Consider the following 23,106-nt stretch of genomic DNA (forward strand, 5'->3'; position numbering starts at 1 on the left):
ATGTCCATGTCCTCTCAGAGTAAAGCTCTAAAAACCACTGAGGAACTGGCTCTCCAGGTGCTCCTGCTTCCCGAGGTTGGAATTGGGACTCTGGCCAACGTTCTTCTGTTTTTCCACAATTTCTCTCCCAAATTTACTGGTTCTCAACTGAGGCCCACACAGGTCATTGTCACCAACTTGGCTGTGGCCAATGCCTTCCTTCTCCTCATCACTGCATTTCCTAACAAGATGATGGTTTTTGCTCCAAGGAGTCCTCCAACTTACCTGAAATGCAAAACTGAGTTCTTCATTCGCCTGGTGGCTCGAAGCACAAGCATGTGCTCCACCTCTGTCCTGAGCATCCATCAGTTTGTCACTCTTGTTCCTGGTCATTGGGGTAGGCTGATGCCTCGAGGAAGAGCTCCTAATGTCCAGAGTTATTCTTGTTACAGTTGTTGGTTGTTCAGTATCTTAAGTAATGTCTATATTCCAATGAAAGTCATCGGTCCACAGAGCACAGGCAATGACACTAACAAAAACAGCAAGTGGGTCTGCTCCACATCTGGATTCACTGTAGGCATGGCCATCTTGCGTTTTGCCCATGATGCCACATTCATCAGCATCATGATCTGGACCAGTGTCTCCATTGTGCTTCTCCTCCACAGGCATCACCATCGAACACAGCACATCATCACTTCCAATCAGAATCACCGAGGCCATGAGGAGACCAGAGCAGCCCAAACTGTCCTCATGCTGGTGGTCACATTTGTTGCCCTGTACCTCCTAAATTTTATTTGTGTAATCTTTCACACTTTTTTAATAGACTATCGTTTGTGGTTGAGGCATGTAGATGAAGCTTTGACTGCAGGCTTCCCCACTATTTCTCCCTTCCTGTTGATCTTTAGGGATCCTAAGGGTCCCTGTTCTGTGCTCTTCAACTGCTGAAATCCACAGTCAACATGACAAACAGAAGACAGCTTTACTAGCAGCCATACACATTCTATTAAGTAAAAGTTGTTTGAAAATCCTTCCTCATGAAGCAGACATGTTCACTCACTGAACTTATCCCAGCACTGGGGAGACTGAGTCAGGAGGATTGCAATGTAACCAATGGCATGTCAGCCTGCAGAGTGAGATCCAGGCCAACTGGTGATAAGGAGACCAAGTCTCACATCTCCCTTTGTCCATCCTAAGAAAGAAGATCATAGCCAGGTAGTGGTGGCTCACGCCTTTAATCCCAGCACTCGGGAGGCAGAGGCAGGCGGATCTCTGTGAGTTCGAGGCCAGCCTGGGCTACAGAGTGAGTTCCAGGAAAAGGCTCAAAGCTACTCAGAGAAAACCTGTCTCGAAAAAACAAAAAAAAAATAGTAATAATAATAAAAAAGAAAGAAGATCATAAATAAATGGGAGAAAGTAAAATGAAAAAGAATTTCCATCATCATATAAATATTCAAACAGCCTTTGGAAGTCAATATGTTCATATACTGTATTAGATCACGTGTTACCCATACTGCAGTCTATATATCCATAACTTTTTTCCTTTTAAAATATTTCTTTATTATATGCACAGTGTTCCACCTACATGCATGCCTGCACACCAGAAGAGGGCACCAGATATCATTATAGACAATTGTGAGCCACCCTGTGGTTGCTGGGAATTGAACTCAGGACCTCTGGAAGAGCAGTCAGTGCTCTTAACCGCTAAGCCATTTCTCCAGGCTCTATATTCATATTCTTGTTCGTTTTTCTTTACCAGTCATATGTCCAATCATGTTTATATTTGTTGTTTGAACAGTTTATGGAAATGTTACCTCATATCAATGAGACTAATAACCTATATGTATTGGCATATAATTTTTAATTGGCAGACATGAATTTTACAGTTGAAAATGGAGATGTGTCCTTGTCCTAGAGTCTAGACCCACATAAGTCCCCCAAACAAAGTTAATATGTCCTGCTCCTTTTTTGTGTCTCTTTGCACTTATGTTTATCTTAAATGCTGGCACGTTGAATAGGGAATATATTGTGCAATGATAGATTGCTACTCACATATCCAGATAAACATTCTTTGTCTCTCCCTAAACATATTTTGCTGGATGGACAAATATCTATAAAGTAGCAGAAACTTCATTTCTGGGATTCATCCCATGATATTTTCCTTACCATTATTGAAATTAAAAAAAAAACTCCTAGTTTCCTAATAGACTCATTTGTTTTTTTTCTTGTTTATTTTGCCTTTCTCCTGGTAGTATACTCTGTTGCCTGATATGGGCCCAGTTTATAATTTTTAATATTTTGGTTTTTAATAATGGTGGGTATTTGTTTAGGAATAAAGGTTGGGCCACAAAATACTCATCTTCTGTTTAGGGTAACTATGGAGCACTTCACAGAATATATAAGATGATTCGATAAATCTATCTCACCTCAAGTATGTCATACACTGCAGTAGGATTCTCTCAGTAGCAGCAACAACCATGAGCAGACAAGGAAGAGCACATCTCCATACCAAAGTCCAAATGTGAAGGTAATATGCACTGCAGTGTGTTAATTCATTTGTTGGCTACATAGTGATAATATATACGGGTGTGTGTGTGTGTGTGTGTGTGTGTGTGTGTGTGTGTGTGTGTGTGTGTGTAAACTTACTTTTGATGAAGCATGAGGAAATTAGCTATTCTCAGGTGTGCAGGAGTCCATCCTGTCATTCTCAGCATGTAAAACTTCTGTCCAGAATAATACACAGGTACAGCACACACAGCTGGTTCCCTCTAGAATCACTGGTCATCTACAAAGAGTCATCATTTGCAGCCTTCAACTATACAGAGGATCTAAAGTCTTTTGTGTGTGCACTGCCAGGTGCTCTGTGAGCTCACTGAGAAGCAGGCTCAGGAGATGGGTTTGGGTCTACTCAGTTGAAGCACAAACACTTGGTTTCAACAATCCTCTAACATTCCTTCCCTGAGTCAGGATGGGCTCTGACTCTGTGACAAGCACTAATGTGAACAGCAAAACAGGCCAAGGGGAAAGACATCCTGTCCTTCATAACAACTGCGGGGAAAACTGTTTCAAGGAGTGGGGACTATTATCTATCTCTAGATATAATGATGTTTACAATAGAAACAGTAATGTTCTGCTCATCCACCTACAGGATAAAGGGGGACATCTATTTAAAACTATTCAGCTATTGCCTCAAGATGACTATCAGGGCTTTTCCTTGTTTTTCTGTTAGATGTGGTCAACTTCAGTTGGTTAATATTTTGCGTTGATTCATCTGGTATTTATTCTCAAATGAGACCACAAACATGCAGATGTGAGAACATTTCCTGGACTGTACAATGCAGAAAATATTGTTCAGTGACTTGTTGTGTATGGTGTTTTCAGGGGGAATATACTACGCTTCATATCTGAACACTGGGTATACTGGAGTTATTAATTTATTGCTATGATGTTACACATCAAGTTTGGAGCCAACTTTCCTTTTAACTTAATTCACTATTTCACTCTGTTTCATCACATGATGAAAGAAAAAAAGGAAACAGGACACAGGAAAAGATATTGTTGAAAAGGTGTGAAAATGAAAATATTTGTAGCAAAAATATGTGTATAAAGGTTAACATGGCTGATGATTTCCCAGCATCAGGAAGACAGTGTGCAAGCCTGACCAAGTTACGAAGGTCTGAGTAAGTAATGAATGGAAGTGAATTGTGAGATGTCAATATTTCATCTGTGATCCTATTTTTGTGAGGTCAAAGTTTAATACAATGAATAAAAATGGGATTCTCTCCAAGTATTGGTCTTTCCTTGGTAAGTTTTTCAAGTACTGCCTTAATAGAATAAAATATTTGTCCATTTGGTATGCATGTAAATGGATTGGGCTCTACTAGGTTTTATTTTCCAGCTCTGTCTGAATATTACCCGGTGGTTATTAATGCCAGCCTTGGGGAGGTGACTGAGGGTTAAAAGTACCTCGTTCTCCTTATAGAGGACACAGGATCAGTTCACAGTGTCTATGGTTCAGGGGATTCAATACCCTCTTTTGCCACTCAGGGTATCAGGATGCATGTGGTACACATACAAATATCCAAGTAAACACTCATATATACAAAATAAAATATAATTGTTTTCATTTGATTCCTTTGGTTGAAAGTAGATTCTGTTCTCATACACTATATTGTGATGATATTTTCCCATCCTTCTTTTTAACCCAGTCCCCACCCCCACCCCCTGGATGCACTCTTTCTGTCTCTCATAAGAAAACAATGGTATTCTTAGAGATAACAACCAAATGTGACAAAACATAATATACTAGGAGAAAATAAAAAATCATCATATTGTGACTGCACAAGGCATCTCCACAGAAAGAAAAGACCCACAAGAGCAGGCACAGGAATCAGAGCCCCACTCATTCCCACATTCAGGAGTCCCACAGAAATACTAAGCTAAAGGCAGTAATGTACATGCAGAGGACATGGTTCAGACTCCTGTAGGCCCTGTGCTTGCTGCTTCAGTCTCTGTGAGCTCACATGCACCTTGCTCAGTTAATTCAGTGTGCCTTGATCTCCTGGTGTCCTCCATCCCCTCTGACTCTTACACTCTTTTGCCTCCTCTTCTGTAGTGTTCCCTGAGTTCCAAGATGATGAATTTGATGGAGACATCCCATGTAGAGCTTTGCATTCCAAATGTTGTGAGTCTAGTGAGTCCTCAAATCCCAACACAGTGACACACCTCTTCTAATGAGGCCACACCTCTTCTACTACCTACTCAAAGTGTTCCACTAACTGGGGAATAAGAATTCAAACATATGAGTGTACAGGGGCCAATCTACTTCCAACCTCCAATATTTAAACCTAATCTTTCTACAACATGAAGAAATTGAGCAATTCTCAGATGATGAGTCCAGCCACTGAGGTGAAAGGAAAATGACTGAGGAGTGTAATGGATGGTCTTGTGATCCCATCACAAATACAAAGGCTTCGATGAGGATGCTGAAAAACTGTGATGTTGGTTCTCCTAGTTCCCTGCCTAGGATGCTGCACTTCAATAACTCCTGCTTTTTCTTCACTCTCACATCCTCCTCCCAGGGTCCAGTCAAGGATCTTTTCCCTTCCTCTGCCTGTAACACAAATAGAACTTCAGTGTCCTTTTGTGATCTAATAGACGATCTCTCTGAGGGGTCCCACTTCTCTCATACCCAATGTCCCACATCAGTTGTGAAGAACAGTAGGATCCTTCTCCCAAAAAAGATATTGGAGTTGGGGAGTTAATTTCAGAGTAGGCATGGTCTTTCATGGTTTGCCCATGACTCCTCTTTGTAAACATCATGGGGTAGACCAGTGTCACCATGGTGCTTCTGCAGCACAGACACTGCCAGACAGTGTGGCAATTCACACCTCAAATGAGAACCAATTAACACTTATTCAGAGGGGGAAGATGAGAACAGGGGGACACATGTTGACTGCAGTTTAGACTAATGAGATGGCAAAGGAAAATGACCAGTTTGTTTCTTGGCTAAAACCAGGAGTGTCTGTGGACCTCTGAGCACTGTCACCCTCTCCAGATATCAGAGATGCCAGAAATGTCTGAGACCTCTGTTTCCTTAATGATTTTGGGTTTCCCCTTCAGAGGTGAAGATATTCTAGTAACAGTGAAGTCTATTAAGGGTACAGCTGGCCAAGGCTAGCAAATAGAATCTCTGGCCTAATTCAACATTAAAGTTACATGGGCCCATCACCTTCCTGAGGTATTCTGACTCAAGAAGGAAGGGCCACCTTACGATGTTGGGCTCACCTTAAGCCATACTAAAGAAAAGTTAGAAAAATTATCCCCCTGATGAAATCCTCTACTTTCTCAGATACCCTGCCTAGCACAGGCTTTAACAAGAGCACAGCCAAGCTCTTCTGAACCACTTTTCTCTCTATCTCTGCTCTAAGCTATCTTGCCCTGAGATTGTCTTTCCCACCCCCTCAACCCCCACTAGGTGGCTGTCTTCCATTGTGTGGCTGAATTCCATGCTGGCTTAACTGGAGTTCATGACCTTCTCCATGACATGTCTGTTCCCCTCCTGTGAGAAGCCTCTGAGATTTACAGCGTGACTTTACTTTTCAACTTGAATCAACTCATCCTTCAGCCTCTATTTGATGTATTTTGAAATCTTTTCTCACAACACTGTGAACTCCAAATGGAACCTCCAATTCCCTTTTATAAACTAGTGATGTTAAAGAAACCACCAAAATGTACACATAAAATAAGTAAATGTAATTTTAAGAATGAAGTATTACTGAAAGCATCCTGCAGATTCTTTTGCTGCTCTCTCTTCATCTGTGGTTCCCACTCTCTGCTGCTGCATGTCCTCTCATGATTTGTGAGGGAGACATCACCAAACTGATTCAATCCCCCCCCCAAGATTACTGTTGACAACACATCCTGCTTTGGAATTGCTATTGAAGTTATGGTTCAGATTTCCCAGCATCCCACACTTGTTGTGAAAACTGTTTTCAAATAATCATTTGTATATTCCTTGGAGATTTTAGAAGACAAACATGCCTGATGGACACCATCTTTGTCAGCTATGATGATTGTTTCCTACAGTCTAAGTTTTCCTTCATTATCATCAACCAGTCTTACCACCTAAAGAAATAATCTTCAGACACTCTACTGCTCATGCTTTTCAAATCTTTAGTACTTTATTTATTGACTGTGTGTGTATGTGTGGTGATATATTGTGTTCCCTAGTAAAATTCACCTGAAGATCAGAGAACAGAACAAGCCACTAGATTAAACATAGAAGCCAGGCAGTGATGGCACACACCTTTAATCCCAGCACTTGAGAGTCACAGGCCTTTAATCCCAGCACTAGGAAGGAAATGATATGGCTGGGTGGAGAAAGGTATATAAGGCATGAGGAGATAGGAATTAAAGTCTTTTCATCTGAAAAGTCCCTTTTGGCTGAGGACTCAGAGATAGTCAGAGGATTCATGAAATTGTTGAGGTGAGATGTGGTAGTGGCTTGTTCCTTTGTCCCTCTGATCCATCTGCATTTACCCCAATATCTGGCTCTGGGTATCCGGATATCCAATTTTAAAATATCCAGTAATCTAATAAGACCATTTTAGAATTTGAGAAACATGTATGTGAGTTTTTCAGTCTCTGTCTCTCTGTCTCTCTGTCTCTCTGTCTCTCTGTCTCTCTCTCTCTCTGTCTCTCTCTCTCTGTGTGTGTGTGTGTGTGTGTGTGTGTGTGTGTGTGTGTGTGTGTAGAAACATGTGCATGGGTAGCTGTGTAGTGGTCACTGGACAACTTGATGAAAAATACCTTGTAGGCACGGTCTTTAGTGGATGGAGGATGAGCCACAGTTTGGAGGGTTTTCTGTGGGTCCACAGGGTCTACAGAGAGAGACTAGTTTAGTGGCCCCAATTAAACACCTGAAGGAGTCAGTTCCTCTTAAACCATATAATTCAAATTGTCCAACCAAAGTCCTCAGGTTTTAAACATCAAGGTTGTTCTGAGTTTTTGCTGTGACACTCAATGGCTCCTCAGTGTCTTAAATAATATTTCATTCCAAGCAATCTCACCCATCCACAGCCCAACTCAATGTCACTGACTCTCAAAGCAAGTATCTGCTCCGCTCTAGTTTCAGTGGAGATGTGGTCATTCATGGTTTGTCTGACTCCCATGGTTTGTCAGCATCAGTCTAGAGCAGTTTCCCCATGGTTCTTCTCCTGCACAGAAATGGCCATAGAGTGTGGCACATTCACACCTCTAGTGAGAACCAAATCACACCCACTGAAACTATCCTGAAGTGAGGTCACATTTGTAAGCTTTATCTTGCAGATAGTAAGATAAAGCCCCCCCACCATGGCAAAGACTTCCTTTTCTGCTATTTTAATGACAGTCTTTGTTCTACTACAGGCCTGACCTGCCACTGCTCAACACACTAATTCTCAACTCAATACTCACCACTGATTTTTTTTTCTCTTCAGGAAACCTATGAGGACAAAACACCATAAGATTGGATCCATGAATGACCCCAACCAAGGATGCTGGTCCTGTTTCAAATCTAAATAACCATCTCACCATTGCTATGATGACCCCAGAAATGAAAGGTAAAGAACAGGAGTCGTGGGAAAACTGCATCCCACCAGTTATGCTGCACATCCCTCTGCTGATGTTCCTGTTTCTCGACAGCCTGTGTGGGTCTCCCAGTCCACATTAACCCACAGAAATACCTTCAACAGGAGACACAACTAAGAAGAAATGCTCAGCCCACCCCGGTCACAGTCTGTTCAATATGATGTCAGCTTTCTCCCTTTCACCACCCACCCCGATGCCTCTAACTGCTTCTCTAGTGCATCCAGCAATGACCTCTGCTGACAGCTGTGCTGGCCAATACACTCTCCTTTATCCCAGGACTAATGTCTCATTAACATCGCTCCTTCCAGGATGATGGGCATCACTCTTCCCCTTCTCCTTTAGTATAAGAAAAGAAAACCACCTCCATAGACACCCCCTGCCAGGGTTTTTCACCCCTGTTGTGGTTATTTAACAAGCCTATCTATATGAGGAGGAAGAAGCAACACTCCTGTTAACCAAAGATGAGAGATGTTCCTTCCTTTACTGGTAGGAAGAGGACTTGTTATCTCCCTTGGACCTTATGGGGCGACAACAACTGCCATCATCCAGACAAATCCTCTGGCAGGAGACTTCAGACATAGACTTGATCAGACAGTGACATCTACAGCTGAGAGCCTCCAGTCACTCCAAAGACAGATGAACCGTCCTGCCGGGGTTGTGCTCTATAAGAGAAGAACACTAGACCCTATTACTGCTCAATATGGGGAGACTTGCCTGGTATTGGGGGAAGAATGTGGCTTCTATGTAAACAAATCAGATGTAGATCTAATGTTACCACCCTGAAACTGCTCCACTAGACCTGCTTCAAAAATTCCTGTCATAGAGCAACGTAGCTGGTTCCATACCCCCTCATTTCTTGGCTCCTTCCTTCTCTCAGAGCTTTGATTATGCTCTGTTTTATTTGGATGCTTTCCCCTACACTTCCTCATTTCCTCTGCTGACAGATCACCACTATTGCTAAAATTACCAACAATGAGTTCGTGATTCACTACCAGACCCTAGACCCTTCTGACACAGGTGAAAGGTTCCTCAAGGTTTACAATGTCACCTCTCCATTAAAAAAATAAGGGAGAGATGCTGGAAGCCGTGGCTGTCTGGTCGAGGTCCCAGTCTGCCATAAGTATAGCAGCTTTTTCCATAAACTTGGCAAAATGGAGCTCTCTCCCTCATGCAGAACTTTCTGCTCTCTACCTAACTTCATCTGGAGAATGTCCTTGTGCCTGCAGGAATGACCTGATCTATAATCTGCCTCTGATGTGAGATGCCTGATTCATCTTTAGATTGACGCTCGGCACAGATTCCTGCTACAAGACTTAGGTTTGGGCTCTGCTATAGGACCCTACTGCCACATACTAAGCCTTGTGATAGGAGTGTGCCACTTAATGCAAATTAGGGCTTGTACCCAGGCTACTCCTTCCTTTACATTCCTTATACTCTGGAATAAAATGGAGCTGATTCACCAACATCTGTCTCTCAAAGAGCTGTCTCTGTTCATGCTCATGGGCTGCCAAAGTTTCTCTCCCCATCTGCCTCTTTCCCTGCTTCCTGGTCCAACAGGCCTAGAGGGAGAGGACCCTCACAAATGTCATCATCTTTTACTTTGTATCATTGTTCTAGTTATACCTTTCCTAATTCCTGGAATATTGACTAAGGATAACCATTGTACAAATAATATTAGAATGACATGGAAGATAATTAAAGGAAAAGTCATTCTATCCAAGACAGTGGAATATTTGGCCTGACTGGAGATTCAACATTCGCATACACGGGGCAAAAGCCGAGCCAGAAGATTATGTCCTGAGAAGGAAGGACCACTCCTAGGAAGGTGGGCTCACCATAAGCCATGCTGAAGAAGAGATTTGTCAAAAACTTTCACCTTGATGAAATACTGTACTTTTCCTTCCCACATTCCCACACAGGCTCTTATTCAGCACAGCCATGCTGCTCTGAATTTCCTTTATTTCTTTCTCTAAGTATGATTGCCATAATGTTTTTTTTTCTCTTTGTACCTCTTTAATATTGTACTTAAAATCTTAGATGAGCAGTTAAATAAATGAAAGTGATCAAGGGGACAGGAAAGAAAGAAGTAAACACAACTTTATGTACAGTTAATTTGATTTTGTATATAAAAACCCTAAAACTCCCACCAGGAAAGTTCTACAGATGATAAATACTTTCAGCAAAGTAGCAGGACACAAAATTAACAAAGGAAGATCAGTAGCATTCCCATATACAAATTATAGACTGAGAAAGAAATAGGAAAACAGTATCTTTCACAATGATAGGTAGATATAGATGTAGATAGACGACATAGAGGTAGATAAAGAGATAGATGGATAGATAACTATACCCTTGCAAGGAAAAGACTTATATTATAAAAATTTTAAGACATTTAAGAATGTATCAGAAGATGAAAAGATCTCCCAAGCTGTACATATTATTTGGATTTTATATTTTCACTCAGAGATACTGATTCCAAGATGAAACTGAATTCACACACAAAAATTTAAGGTGGTTCCTTTTCAATTCTGAATTTCTATGGATTAGATTATTCATAAAAATATTTGTAAGCTTTCTTACTTATCAAAAATATTCTTTATAAAAAGAGTGTATTTATTATTTATATCATCACTGTTGTTTGTCTGAATTGTAATCTAAAAGTTACAAGTGCATTGCTTTCTCAAGACCTGTTCTGAGTCCTTTAGAAAACTTTCAGCAATTGTCTACAAGATTTTTTGAGTCCTTAACAACTTTTCTTCTTTTGTAGTACTGGAGACTCAACGTAGTGGTTTCTGCATAATACTGAGTCACCCCTCTAGTCCATGAATTCAGCCTTTATAGGTATTAAAATTGTAAATTAATATTCCTTGTATAATATATTTATTTATATATATACATATAAATTACTCACATATATATTAGACCTATGTTAAAATCTAGATTGTATTATTGAACTTTCTGACTATATCTGGTTGAATAAATAAAACAATCATGCTTCCTTTGTTTCCTTATAGACTACGTTTTTTTTTTTCAATTTTTGTTAGATATTTATTTTTATTTTCTTTTTTTTATTATTATTATTTTACAACACCATTCAGTTCAACATAATAGCCACAGATTCCCCTGTTCTCCCCCTCTCGCCCACCCCTCCCCCCAGCCCACCCCCCATTCCCACCTCCTCCAGATCAAGGTCTCCCCCGAGGACCAGGGTTGACCTGGTAGACTCAGTCCAGGCAGGTCCATTCCCCCCTCCCAGACCGAGCCAAGTGTCCCTGCATAAGTCCCAGGATTCAAACAGCCAACTCATGCAACGAGCCCAGGACCTGGCACCAATGCACAGCTGCCTCCCAAACAGATCAAGCCAAATGACTGTCTCACCCGTTCAGGGGGCCTGATCCAGTTGGGGGCCCCTCAGCCTTTGGTTCATAGATCCTGTGCTTCCATTCATTTGGTTATTTGTCCCGGTGCTTTATCCAACCTTGGCTTCAACAATTCTCACTCATATAAACCCTCTTCTTTCTCACTAATTAGACTCCCAGTGCTCCACCAGAGGCCCAGCCGTGGATGTCTGCATTCAGATTCCTCAGTCCTTGGATGGGGTTTATGGCACAACTATCTGGGTGTCTGGCCATCCCATCACCAGAGTAGGTCAGTTCCTGCCGTCTCGCGACCATTGCCAGCAGTCTTTTGCGGGGGTATCTTTGTGGATCTCCGTGGGCCTCCCTAGCTCTCTGCTTCCTCCCCTTCTCACCTTCTCATGTGGTCTTCATTTACCATGGTCTCCTATTCCTTGTTCTCCCTCTCTTTTCTTGATCCAGTTAGGATCTCCCACTCTCTTTCCCTCGACTGTCGCCCTTCATTGTTCCCACTCATGGCCAGGCTGTTCATGTAGATCTCGTCCATTTCTCCGTGTCTTTTTTTGGGGTCCCGTTTTCCAGGTAGCCTCACTGGTGATGTGAGTAGCAGTCCAGTCATCCTTGTTCCACATCTTGCATCTTCCTATGAGTGAGTACATACCATATTTGTCTTTCTGAGTCTGGGTTACCTCACTCAGGATGATTTTTTCTAGATCCATCCATTTGCCTGCAAACCGTGTGATGTCATTGTTTTTCTCTGCTGAGTAGTATTCCATTGTGTATATGTGCCACAATTTATTTATCCATTCTTCAGTTGAAGGGCATCTAGGTTGTTTCCAGGTTTTGGCTATTACAAACAATGCTGATATGAACATAGCTGAGCAAGTGCTCTTGTGGTATGATTGAGCATTTCTTGGGTATATGCCCAGGAGTGGTATAGCTGGATCTTGGGGGAGATTGATTCCCAATTTTCTAAGAAAGTACCATATTGATTTCCAAAGTGGTTGTACAAGCTTGCATTCCCACCAGCAGTGGAGGAGAGTTCCCCTAGTTCCACATCCTCTCCAGCATAAAGTGTCTTCAGTGTTTTTGATCTTAGCCACTCTGACAGGCATAAGGTGGTATCTCAGAGTTGTCTTGACTTGCATTTCCCTGATGATTAGGGAAGTTGAGCAATTCCTTAAATGTCTTTCAGCCATTTGGGATTCCTCTGTTGAGAATTCTCTGTTTAGTTCTAAAGCCCATTTCTCAATTGGACTGTTGGTCTTTTTGATGTCTAATTTCTTGAGTTCCTTATATATTCTGGATATCAGTCCTCTGTCACCTGTGGGGTTGGTGAAGATCTTTTCCCATTCTGTAGGCTGTCGCTTTGCCTTGTTGACCGTATCCTTTGCTCTACAAAAGCTTCTCAGTTTCAAGAGGTCCCATTGATTGATTGTTTGTCTCAGTGTCTGCGCTACTGGTGTTATATTTAGGAAGTGATCTCCTATGCCAAGGCGTTCAAGACTATTTCCTACTTTCTCTTCTAGCAGGTTCAGAGTAGCTGGATTTATGTTGAGGTCTTTGATCCACTTGGACTTAAGGTTTGTGCACGGTGACAGATATGGATCTATTTGCAGCCTTCTACACGCTGATATCCAGTTATGCCAGCACCATTTGTTGAAGATGCTTTCTTTTTTCCATTGTACACTTTTGGCTTCTTTGTCAAAAATTACATGTCCATAGGTGTGTGGATTAATGTCAGGGTCTTCAATTCGATTCCATTGGTCCACATGTCGGTTTTTATGCCAATACCAGGCTGTTTTTATTACTGTAGCTCTATAGTAGAGCTTGAAGTCGGGGATTGTGATGCCTCCAGAAGTTGTTTTATTGTACAGGTTTCTTTTAGCTATCCTGGGTTTTTTGTTTTTCCATATGAAGTTGAGTATTGTTCTTTCCAGGTCTGTGAAGAATTGTGTTGGTATTTTGATGGGGATTGCATTGAATCTGTAAATTGCTTTTGGTAAGATTGCCATTTTTACTATGTTAACCCTGCCTATCCATGAGCATGGGAGATCTTTCCATTTTCTGAGATCTTCTTCAATTTCTTTTTTTCAGGGACTTAAAGTTTTTGTCATATAGGTCCTTCACTTGCTTGATTAGTGTTACCCCAAGGTATTTTATGTCATTTTTGGCTATTGTAAAGGGTGATGTATCTCTAATTGCCTTCTCAGCTTCTTTGTCCATTGTATATAGGAGGGCTACTGATTTTTTTGAGTTTATCTTGTATCCTGCTATGTTGCTGAAGGTGTTTATAAGCTTTATCAATTCCTGGGTGGAATCTTTGGGGTCACTCAAGTATACTATCATGTCGTCTGCAAATAGGGAAAGCTTGACTTCTTCCTTTCCAATTTGAATCACCTTAATATCCTTATGTTGTCTTATTGCTCTGGCTAGAACTTCAAGTACTATATTGAATAAGTATGGGGAGAGTGGACAGCCTTGTCTCGTTCCTGATTTGAGTGGAATTGCTTTGAGTTTCTCTCCATTTAATTTGATGTTGGCTGTTGGTTTGCTATATATTGCCTTTATTATGTTTAGGTATGTTCCCTGTATTCCTGATCGCTCCAAGACTTTTATCATGAAGGGGTGTTGGATTTTGTCAAATGCCTTTTCTGCATCTAGTGAGATGATCATGGTTTTTTTTTCTTTGAGTTTGTTTATATGGTGTATTACATTGATGGACTTTCGTATGTTGAACCACCCTTGCATCCCTGGGATGAAGCCTACTTGATCATGGTGGATAATTGTTCTGATGTGTTCTTGGAGTCTGTTTGCCAGTATTTTATTGAGTATTTTTGCATCATGTTCATGAGGGAGATCGGTCTGTAGTTCTCTTTCTTTGTTGCATCCTTGTTTGGTTTAGGAATCAGGGTAATTGTAGCCTCATAGAAGGAGTTTGGTAATGTTCCTTCTGTTTCTATTATGTGGAACAATTTAGAGAGTATTGGTATTAACTCTTCTTTGAAGATCTGGTAGAATTCTGCGCTGAAACCATCTGGTCCTGGGCTTTTTTTGGTTGGGAGACCTTTAATGACTGTTTCTATTTCCTTAGGGGTTATTGGACTATTTAAATAGTTTATCTGGTCTTGATTTAACTTAGGTATGTGGTATCTATCCAGAAAAATGTCCATTTCTTTTAGGTTTTCCAGTTTTGTGGAGTAGAGGTTTTTGAAATATGACCTTATAATTCTCTGGATTTCCTCAATGTCTGTTGTTATGTCCCCCTTTTCATTTCTGATTTTGTTGATTTGGATTCTCTCTCTCTGTCTTTTGGTTAGTTTGGATAAGGGCTTGTCTATCTTGTTGATTCTCTCAAAGAACCAACTCTTTGTTTCATTAATTTTTTGTATTATTCTCTTAGTTTCTAATTTATTAATTTCACCTCTCACTTTGATAATTTCCTGGCGTCTATTCTTCCTGGGAGACTTTGCTTCTTCTTGTTCTAGAGCTTTCAGATGTGCTGTTAATTCACTAGTGTGCGATTTCTCCAACTTCTTTATGTGGGCATTTAGTGCTATGAATTTCCCTCTTAACACTGCTTTCATAGTGTCCCATAAGTTTGGGTATGTGGTGTCTTCATTTTCATTGATCTCTAGGAAGTCTTTAATTTCTTTCTTTATTTCTTCCTTAACCCATTGGTGATTCAGTTGAGCATTATTCAGTTTCCATGAGATTGTAGGCTTTCTGTAGTTTTTGTTGTTGTTGAAATCTAGCTTTAAACCATGGTGGTCTGATAGAACACAGGAGGTTATTCTGATTGTTTTGTATCTGTTGAGATTTGCTTTGTGGCCAAGTATGTGGTCGATTTTAGAGAAAGTTCCATGGGGTGCTGAGAAGAAAGTATATTCTTTCTTGTTAGGATGGAATGTTCTGTAGATATCTATTAGGTCCAATTGGGTAATGACATCAGTTAAGTCCTTTATTTCTCTGTTAAGTTTCGATTTGGGAGATCTGTCCAGTGGTGAAAGTGGGGTGTTGAGATCTCCCACTATTAATGTGTGGGGGTTTATATGTGGTTTAAGCTTTAGTAATGTTTCTTTTACATATGTGGGTGCCCTTGTGTTTGGGGCATACATGTTCAGAATTGAAACTTCATCTTGGTCGATCTTTCCTGTGACGAGGATCTATTGTCCTTCTTGATCTCTTTTGATTGATTTTAGTTTGAAGTCTATTTTGTTGTATATCAGGATGGCTACCCCTGCTTGTTTCTTAAGACCATTTGATTGAAAAGTCTTTTCCCAGCCTTTTATTCTTAGGTAGTGTCTGTCTTTGAATTTGAGATGTGTTTCTTGTATGCAGCAGAAAGATGGGTCCTGCTTTCGTATCCATTCTGTAAGTCTATGTCTTTTTATAGGTGAATTAAGTCCGTTGATATTAAGGGATATTAATGACCAGTGATTCTTCATCCCTGTTATTTTTGGTGGTAGTGTGTGTGTACTTCTCTTCTTTGGGGTTTACTGTTGTGGCTTTATCTATTGCCTGTGTTTTCAAGTGTGTATCTGACTTCCCTCGGTTGGAATTTTCCTTCTAGTGCTTTCTGTAGGGCTGGGTTTGTGGATAGGTATTGTTTAAAACTGGCTTTGTCTTCGAATGTCTTGTTCCTTCCGTCTATGATGATTGAAAGTTTTGCTGTGTATATTAGTCTGGGCTGACATCCATGGTCTCTTAGTGTCTGCATTACATCTGTCCAGGTCCTTCTGGCTTTCAAAGTCTCCATTGAGAAGTCGGGTGTTATTCTGATGGGTTTACCTTTTTAGGTCACTTGGCCTTTTTCCTTGGCTGCTCTTAATATTCTTTCTTTATTCTGTACATTTAGTTGTTTAATTATTATGTGTCGAGGGGACTTTTTTGGGGGTCTAGTCTGTTTGGTGTTCTATAGGCTTCTTGTATCTTCATAGGCATTTCCTTCTTTAAGTTGGGAAAGTTTTCTTGTATAATTTTGTTGAATATATTTTCTGTGCCTTTGAGTTGGTATTCTTCACCTTCTTCTATCCCTATAATTCGTAGGTTTGGTCTTTTCATGGTGTCCCAAATTTCTTGGACATTTTGGTTCATGACTTTGTTGGCTTTAGTGTTTCCTTCGACTGATGAAACTATTTCTTCTACTGTGTCTTCAATGCCAGAAATCCTCTCTTCCATCTCTTGCATTCTGTTGGTTATACTTGCATCTGAAGTTCCCGATATTTTACTCAGGTTTTCTATTTCCAGCATTCCCTCTGTTTGTGTCTTCTTTATTTTTTCAATTTCCCTTTTCAGTTCTTGGACTTTTTCCTTTGTTTGTTTCATTAATTTTTCATGATTTTCTTTCAGTGCTTTATTATTTTCTTGCAGGACTTTATTGTTTTCTTCCAGGAATTTATTGTTTTCTTGGAGGGCTTTATTGTTTTCTTGGAGGGCTTTATTGTTTTCTTCTAATTTGTTTGCCCTTTCCTCTAGTTGTTTACAGCGTTCTTCCAATTTTCTTGTCTTTTCCTCTACACAAGCCTCTACCTTCTTCATCAAGTTACTCATAAGGCTACTTTCTTCTGCTTCTTCCAATTTTTGGTGTTCAGGTCTAGATGTTGGAGGCGGGCTAGGTTCTGGTGATGCTGTATTGCTCTTCATTTTGTTGTATGTACTTCTGCCTTGACGGCTGCCCTTCTCCTTATGGTTCCTTCTTGGTCTTATCAGTGTACTTGTTTCACAAAGAGCTGACAGATTCAGGAAGACTCTCTCTCTTGACCAAAAGGGAGTTCTCTTGTCCAACTCTCTGGTCCAGAAGGGAAGTCCGGGGCAGGCTCTGGTCCAGAATGGCAGTCGGGGACAGGCTGGGAGCTGGGGGCCGGTCTCTAAGTCTCAGGAAGTGGCTGTGGTCTCAGACAGATGGGCGTGGGGGCAGGGCACGGAGATTGCAGGGTCTGCTGGGGGGCTTGGAAAAGGGGATCCCTCCCGGTGGGGCTAGAAGGGGAGCTGCCCAGTGGCCAGAACCTGGTGCCAAGTTGGGCAGGTCTTCCCGGAGTGGCTGGTGCCCAGGGATGGGGTCCGGGTTGGACCCAGGTACTCACCTCTGGACCAGAAGGGAAGAAGGGGGCAGGCTGGGAGCTGGGGTTCGGTCTCTAAGTCTCAGGAAGTGGCTGTGGTCTCGGGCAGATGGCCATAATGGTTTTTATTCTTGAGTATTTCTTCAAGCCCCACTCCCCACCATGGGGCTGTCTGCCACTGTGTGACTCATCTCTGCTCTGGCTTACCTCAAGTTCATGGATCTTTTCAACAATGGTTGGGCCACAGATGGGAAAATAACAGACTCCTGATGACATGCTGATGGTCTTCCTGAAGGACATCATGCCAGTATGATTTTGCAAGTGTGAAATAGTACTGTAGAATGAACCCCCTTGGAAATATATTCAACAAATCCCTTGGTCTGCACTAGAGTGCACCTCTCCACGCATGATGACAACACAAATTGAAAACTTAGATGCTCCCAAAGGAAACATGGAAAACTTACTCTGACTTCTGGCAGCTATTCCTTAGCATCCAACAAAGTCATAAGCATTATCATTAACAAGCCGAAAGTAAAAATTGTAATACACCCCCAGGACCAATATTTTTCCTTCATTAGAGGTATGGCAAAGTCTCCATGCAAACACTGTCTCTGACATCACAGCTGAAAACTTATGCACTCTCTAAGGGATGTTAGTCTAGATAAACAGTCCTTTTATGAGCACTGGTACCTTGTGTTCATTCAGTCATCTGCACAATGTTCCATGGAAAATATTGGAGAGGTAAATATTTTTGGATCTGTCTCTGGGAAATAGATACACAGACAAGATCTTCAAATGCAGAAGAAGTCAGAGCTGTGTTTCTTCAGTAAGCATTTAGGAACTGGCCAAGATCCTTTTGAGCATCTCCATCCTTGCTGTGGCTGGACAGGTAGGATTCTGCAACTGTAGATTTCTTCTTAATGTTCTCTTCTCCCTACTGAAACTCATAATGGTTGCTTTTTTGTCTCTTGTTTACCTAATGGTGTCAGTGATTTCTTCATCCCAAGGAAATGTCTGTTTCACAGATTAGCACTTAGTTGAAAATGACATTTAATGTGACATCTCTATATGGAATGGCTGATTTTTAGCTGATGGGTAGAGACCGTCTGTTCCTCTGGAATACAATATACAAAATATGTTGTGGACTGAACAAAAGCTTTCAAAGGCATGCTTCAAAGACTTGAGTTTTAAAAGAATCTGTCTGGGCAAAAGGTGTAACTGTGATGGTGTATTAACACATTTTAAGTGTGGCTGAAGGAAGCTTGTGATGCCTCAATTATATCTCCAGTTTCTACTTCATCATTAAAATAGTTAAGATAAAGAAAATTATGGATAAATTAAATGCTTCTGTACATGGGGATTTTTCCCATGTATATGTGTATGTAGAGTTCTCTACATATTTTGAAAATCATTCCTCTGTGAGATGTGGTGTTGGAGAAGATCTTTCCCATTCTGTAGGATGCTGTTTTGTCCTATTGACAGTGGCCCTTACCTTACAGAGCTTTTCAGTTTCATGATGCTCCATTTATTAATTGTTGACCTGAGAGCCTGCACTATTGGTGCTCTATTCAGGAAGTGGTCTCCTGGACCAGTTCGTTCACGGCTGTTCAATTTCGCTATAGCTGGGTTTATATTAAAGTTCTTGATCTACTTGGACTTGAGTTTTGTACGTGGCTATAGATATGGATCTATTTGCAATCTTCTACATGCCAACATCCACTTATATCAGCATCATTTGTTGAAGACGCTTTCTATTTTTCATTGTATAATTTTGGCTCTGTGTCAAAATCAGGTGTCCATAGGTATATGGATTTATATATGAGTCCTCGATTCCATTGGTCAAACTTTCTGTTTTTCTACAAATACCATGTGTTTTTTATTACTAATGCTCAGTAATACAGCTTGAAATCTGGGATGGTGATACATCTGGACATTGTTTTATTGTACATGATACTTTTAGCTATCCTGGATTTTTATGGTTTTCCATATGTAGTTGAGTATTGTTTTTTTGGGATATGTGATGGAATGTGTTGGGATTTTAATGGCGATTGTATTGAATTTGTATATTGCTTTTGGTCGGAGGGTCATTTTTACTATGTTAACCCTACCAATCCATGAGCATGTGAGATCTTTCCATCTTCTGATATCTTCACCAATATCTTTCTTCAAACACTTGAAGTACTACTCATACAGGTCTTTCACTTGCTTAAAGTCACACCAAAATATTTTATATTCTTTGTTGCTATTGTGAAGGGTGTTGTTTCCTTGATTTCTTTCTTAACCCATTTGCCATTTGTATATAGTTTGGCTACTGATTTTTTCAGTTAGTCTTGTATACAATCACTTTTCAGGAGATATTTATCTGCTGAAGGAGTTCCATTGTGGAACCTTTTCGGTTGTTTATGTATATTAGGATATATATGTATGAATTGAGGTTCATATTTGTGATCAGAAACCTGGTTCCTTTTTTCTATTCTGTCACATTGATGATCTGTATAAAATTTACTCAAAAGCTGATGGGTTTTTTGCTACTTACTTTACTTACATGATTTTATGAATTATAAGTTTGTATTCTTATTATTTTTAAGATATAGCAATCTTACTTTATGCTTATAGTGTTTTAACTGCCTGTATGTCTGGCACCACATTTGTGCAGTGCCACAAAAGCCATGAGAGGGCATTCAACTTGGGGAACAGATGTTACAGATGTTACCCAACCATGTAGGTGCTGGATTTGAACATGAGTCTTCTGAACAGCCATCTCTCCAACTTCCAATTTGTATTTCTTAACACTTTTTATCATTGAGGGAAAAGTTGCATTTAAAAGATAAAAAAAGTGTGTTCCAATGTTCTGTGTTCATATTGGTTTATGCCATACTGTGTTACAATGTTCTTCATGTTGACCAAGAAAGATACAGCTGTGTCACTAATACGCTTCCATCATGAGGTGAGGAAAAGTTCATGAAGAACAAAATAGTAGTCTGAGTTGTCTTTGCAGTGTTCTCCAGGCCAAGCTCCTATAGTGTGATAAATCGTGTATCCCTTCATAGAAGAAGTAATGACTGAAACCATTCATTATGCTCAGATATTGAGAAGTGTTTTGAAGAGAGAAGTGTCCCTCCTGGTCATCACTCCAGTCTCCACAGAAGACCTCTCCATGACTTCTCAGAGTAAAGCTCCAAAACCACTGAGGAATTGGCTCTCCAGATGTTCCTGCTTTTCTAGGTTTGAACTGGGACTCTGGCCAGCATTCTTCTGTTTTTCCATAATATCTCTTCCATGTTTACTGGCTCTCGACTTAGGTCCACACAGGTTATTGTCACCAACTTGGCTATGAACAATGCCTTCCTTCTCCTCATTACTGCATTTCCAACCAACGTGATGGTTTTGCTCCTAGGAGTCCTCCAACTACCCTGCAATGTAAAATTGAGTACTTCATTCGCCTGGTGGCTCGAAGCACAAACATGTGCTTCACCTGTGTCTTGAGCATCCATCAGTTTCTCAATCTTGCTCCTGGTTATTGGGGTAGGCTGAAGCTTTGAAGAAGAGCCCCTAATGTCCCGAGTTATTCTTGTTACAGTTGTTGGTTCTTCAGTGTCTTAAATAGCATCTACATTCCAATGAAAGTCAGTGGTCCACAGAGCACAGGCAATGACAATAACAATATAAGAAAGTGGGTCTGCTCCACATCTGGATTCAGTGTAGGCATGGTCATCTTGCGTTTTTCCCATGATGCCACATTTATCAGCATCATGGCCTGGACCAGTGTCTCCATGGTGCTTCTCCTCTACAGACATCGCCAACGAACACAGCACATCCTCACTTCCAATCAGGATCTTAGAGGCCATGCTGAGACCAGAGCAGCCCACACCATCCTGATGCTGGTGGTCACCTTTGTAAGCTTTTATGTTCTAGACTGTATTTGCAGTTTGTTTCAGGTTTCTTTCACGGACTCTCGTCTCTGGTTGAGGCATGTAAGTGAAGCTTTGACTGCAGGCTTCCCCACTATTTCTCCTTTCCTGTTGATCTTTAGGGATCCTAAGGATCCCTGTTCTGTGCTCTTCAACTGCTGAAAACCACAGTCAACATGACAAACGTAGAAGACAGCTTTACTAGCAGCAGTACACACTCTATTTAGTAAAAGTTGTTTGCAAATTCTTCCTCATAAAACAGACATGTTCACTTGCTAATCTTATCCCAGCGCTCTAGAGACTGTGCCAGGAGGATTGCCGTGTAATCAATGGCATGTCAGGCTGTAGAGTGAGATCCAGTCCAACTTGTGATAATGAGACCCAGTCTCACAACTCCTTATATGTACCCTAAAGGAGAAGATAATATATAAGTGAGAGAAAAAGAATTGCAGTCATCTCATAAATATTCACAATTGCCTTAGGAGATCAATGTGTTCCTGTTGGTTTATTGTTTTAGGTCACATGCAATCCATATTGGAGCCTATGTATATATATTCTTTTTATTCTTTTTCAAAATTTATTTATTTATATGTACACAGTGTTCCACCTGCATGTGTGCCTGCACACCAGCAGAGGGCACCAGATCTCATTATAGATGGTTGTGAGCCATCATGTGAACACTGGGAATTGAACTCATAACCTCCGAAATGACAGCAAGAACACCTAATCTCTGAGCCATCTCTCTAGCCTCTATATCAATATTCTTGATCATTTTTCCTTTCCTTTCAGATGTCTATACATATTCATGTTTATTGTTTGAACAGTTCATAAAAATGTTATGTCATATACATGATTATAACAACTCATATATTAGTGTATAATTTTATAGTGTATAATCATAAATGCATGTTAATTGGCAGACAGGAATTTTTACTATTGGAAATGAAGATATGTGCTTGTCCTAGAGTCTATACCCATATAAGGCACCGGAACACTATTAATATGCCATACTTCTCTTGTGTCTTTATTGCTCATATGTTTAACTTTAGTACTGGCATGTTGGGTAAGGAAAATGTCGTGCAATTGTAGATTGCTACTTACATATGTAGGTAAACATTCTTTGTCTCTCCCTATAGAAATTTTGCTGGATGGACAAATATCCATAAAGCTGTAGAAACTTCATTTCTGGGATTCACTGCAAGAGATTTTCCTTACCATCATTGAAATCAAAACAAAGCTCCTATTTCCTAATAGACTGATTTATTTTTTCCTGTTTATTTTGCCTTTCTCCTGATGGTATACTCTATTGACTGCTTTGAGCACATATCATCATCTTTCAAATTACAGTTTTTTAATTATTGTTGATTATTTATTTAGAAATGGAGGTGAGACACAAAATACTCACATTCTGGTTAGAACAACTGTGGAGCACCTCACTGGATATATAAGAATGATACGATGAATCTATCTCACCTCCAATATGCCTTATATTGCTGTAGGATTCTCTCAGTATCAACAACCATGACCACACAGGGAAGAGTACATCTCCATACCAAAGTACAAAGTTGAAGGTAATATACACTGTACGGTATTGACTCATCTGCTGTCTACATAGTGATTACATATAGGTGTGTGTGTGTGTGTGTGTGTGTGTGTGTGTGTGTGTGTGTG

The 23,106-nt window shown here is 40.5% G+C and overlaps 1 protein-coding gene and 1 pseudogene across 1 annotated transcript; both read left to right on the forward strand.

Annotated features, from left to right (window-relative positions):
• On the forward strand, positions 1-924 carry LOC102915975 (vomeronasal type-1 receptor 4-like). Its single transcript, XM_006997581.2, has one exon. The coding sequence runs from the start codon at positions 1-3 to the stop codon at positions 922-924; it is 924 nt and encodes a 307-aa protein (XP_006997643.2).
• A 19,542-nt stretch (positions 925-20,466) lies between these two features.
• Positions 20,467-21,597, forward strand: LOC102916202 (vomeronasal type-1 receptor 4-like; annotated as a pseudogene).
• Positions 21,598-23,106: the final 1,509 nt, after the last annotated feature.

This window comes from Peromyscus maniculatus, chromosome 1, assembly GCF_049852395.1.
Source record: "Peromyscus maniculatus bairdii isolate BWxNUB_F1_BW_parent chromosome 1, HU_Pman_BW_mat_3.1, whole genome shotgun sequence".
In the NCBI taxonomy this organism is placed as follows: domain Eukaryota; kingdom Metazoa; phylum Chordata; class Mammalia; order Rodentia; family Cricetidae; genus Peromyscus; species Peromyscus maniculatus.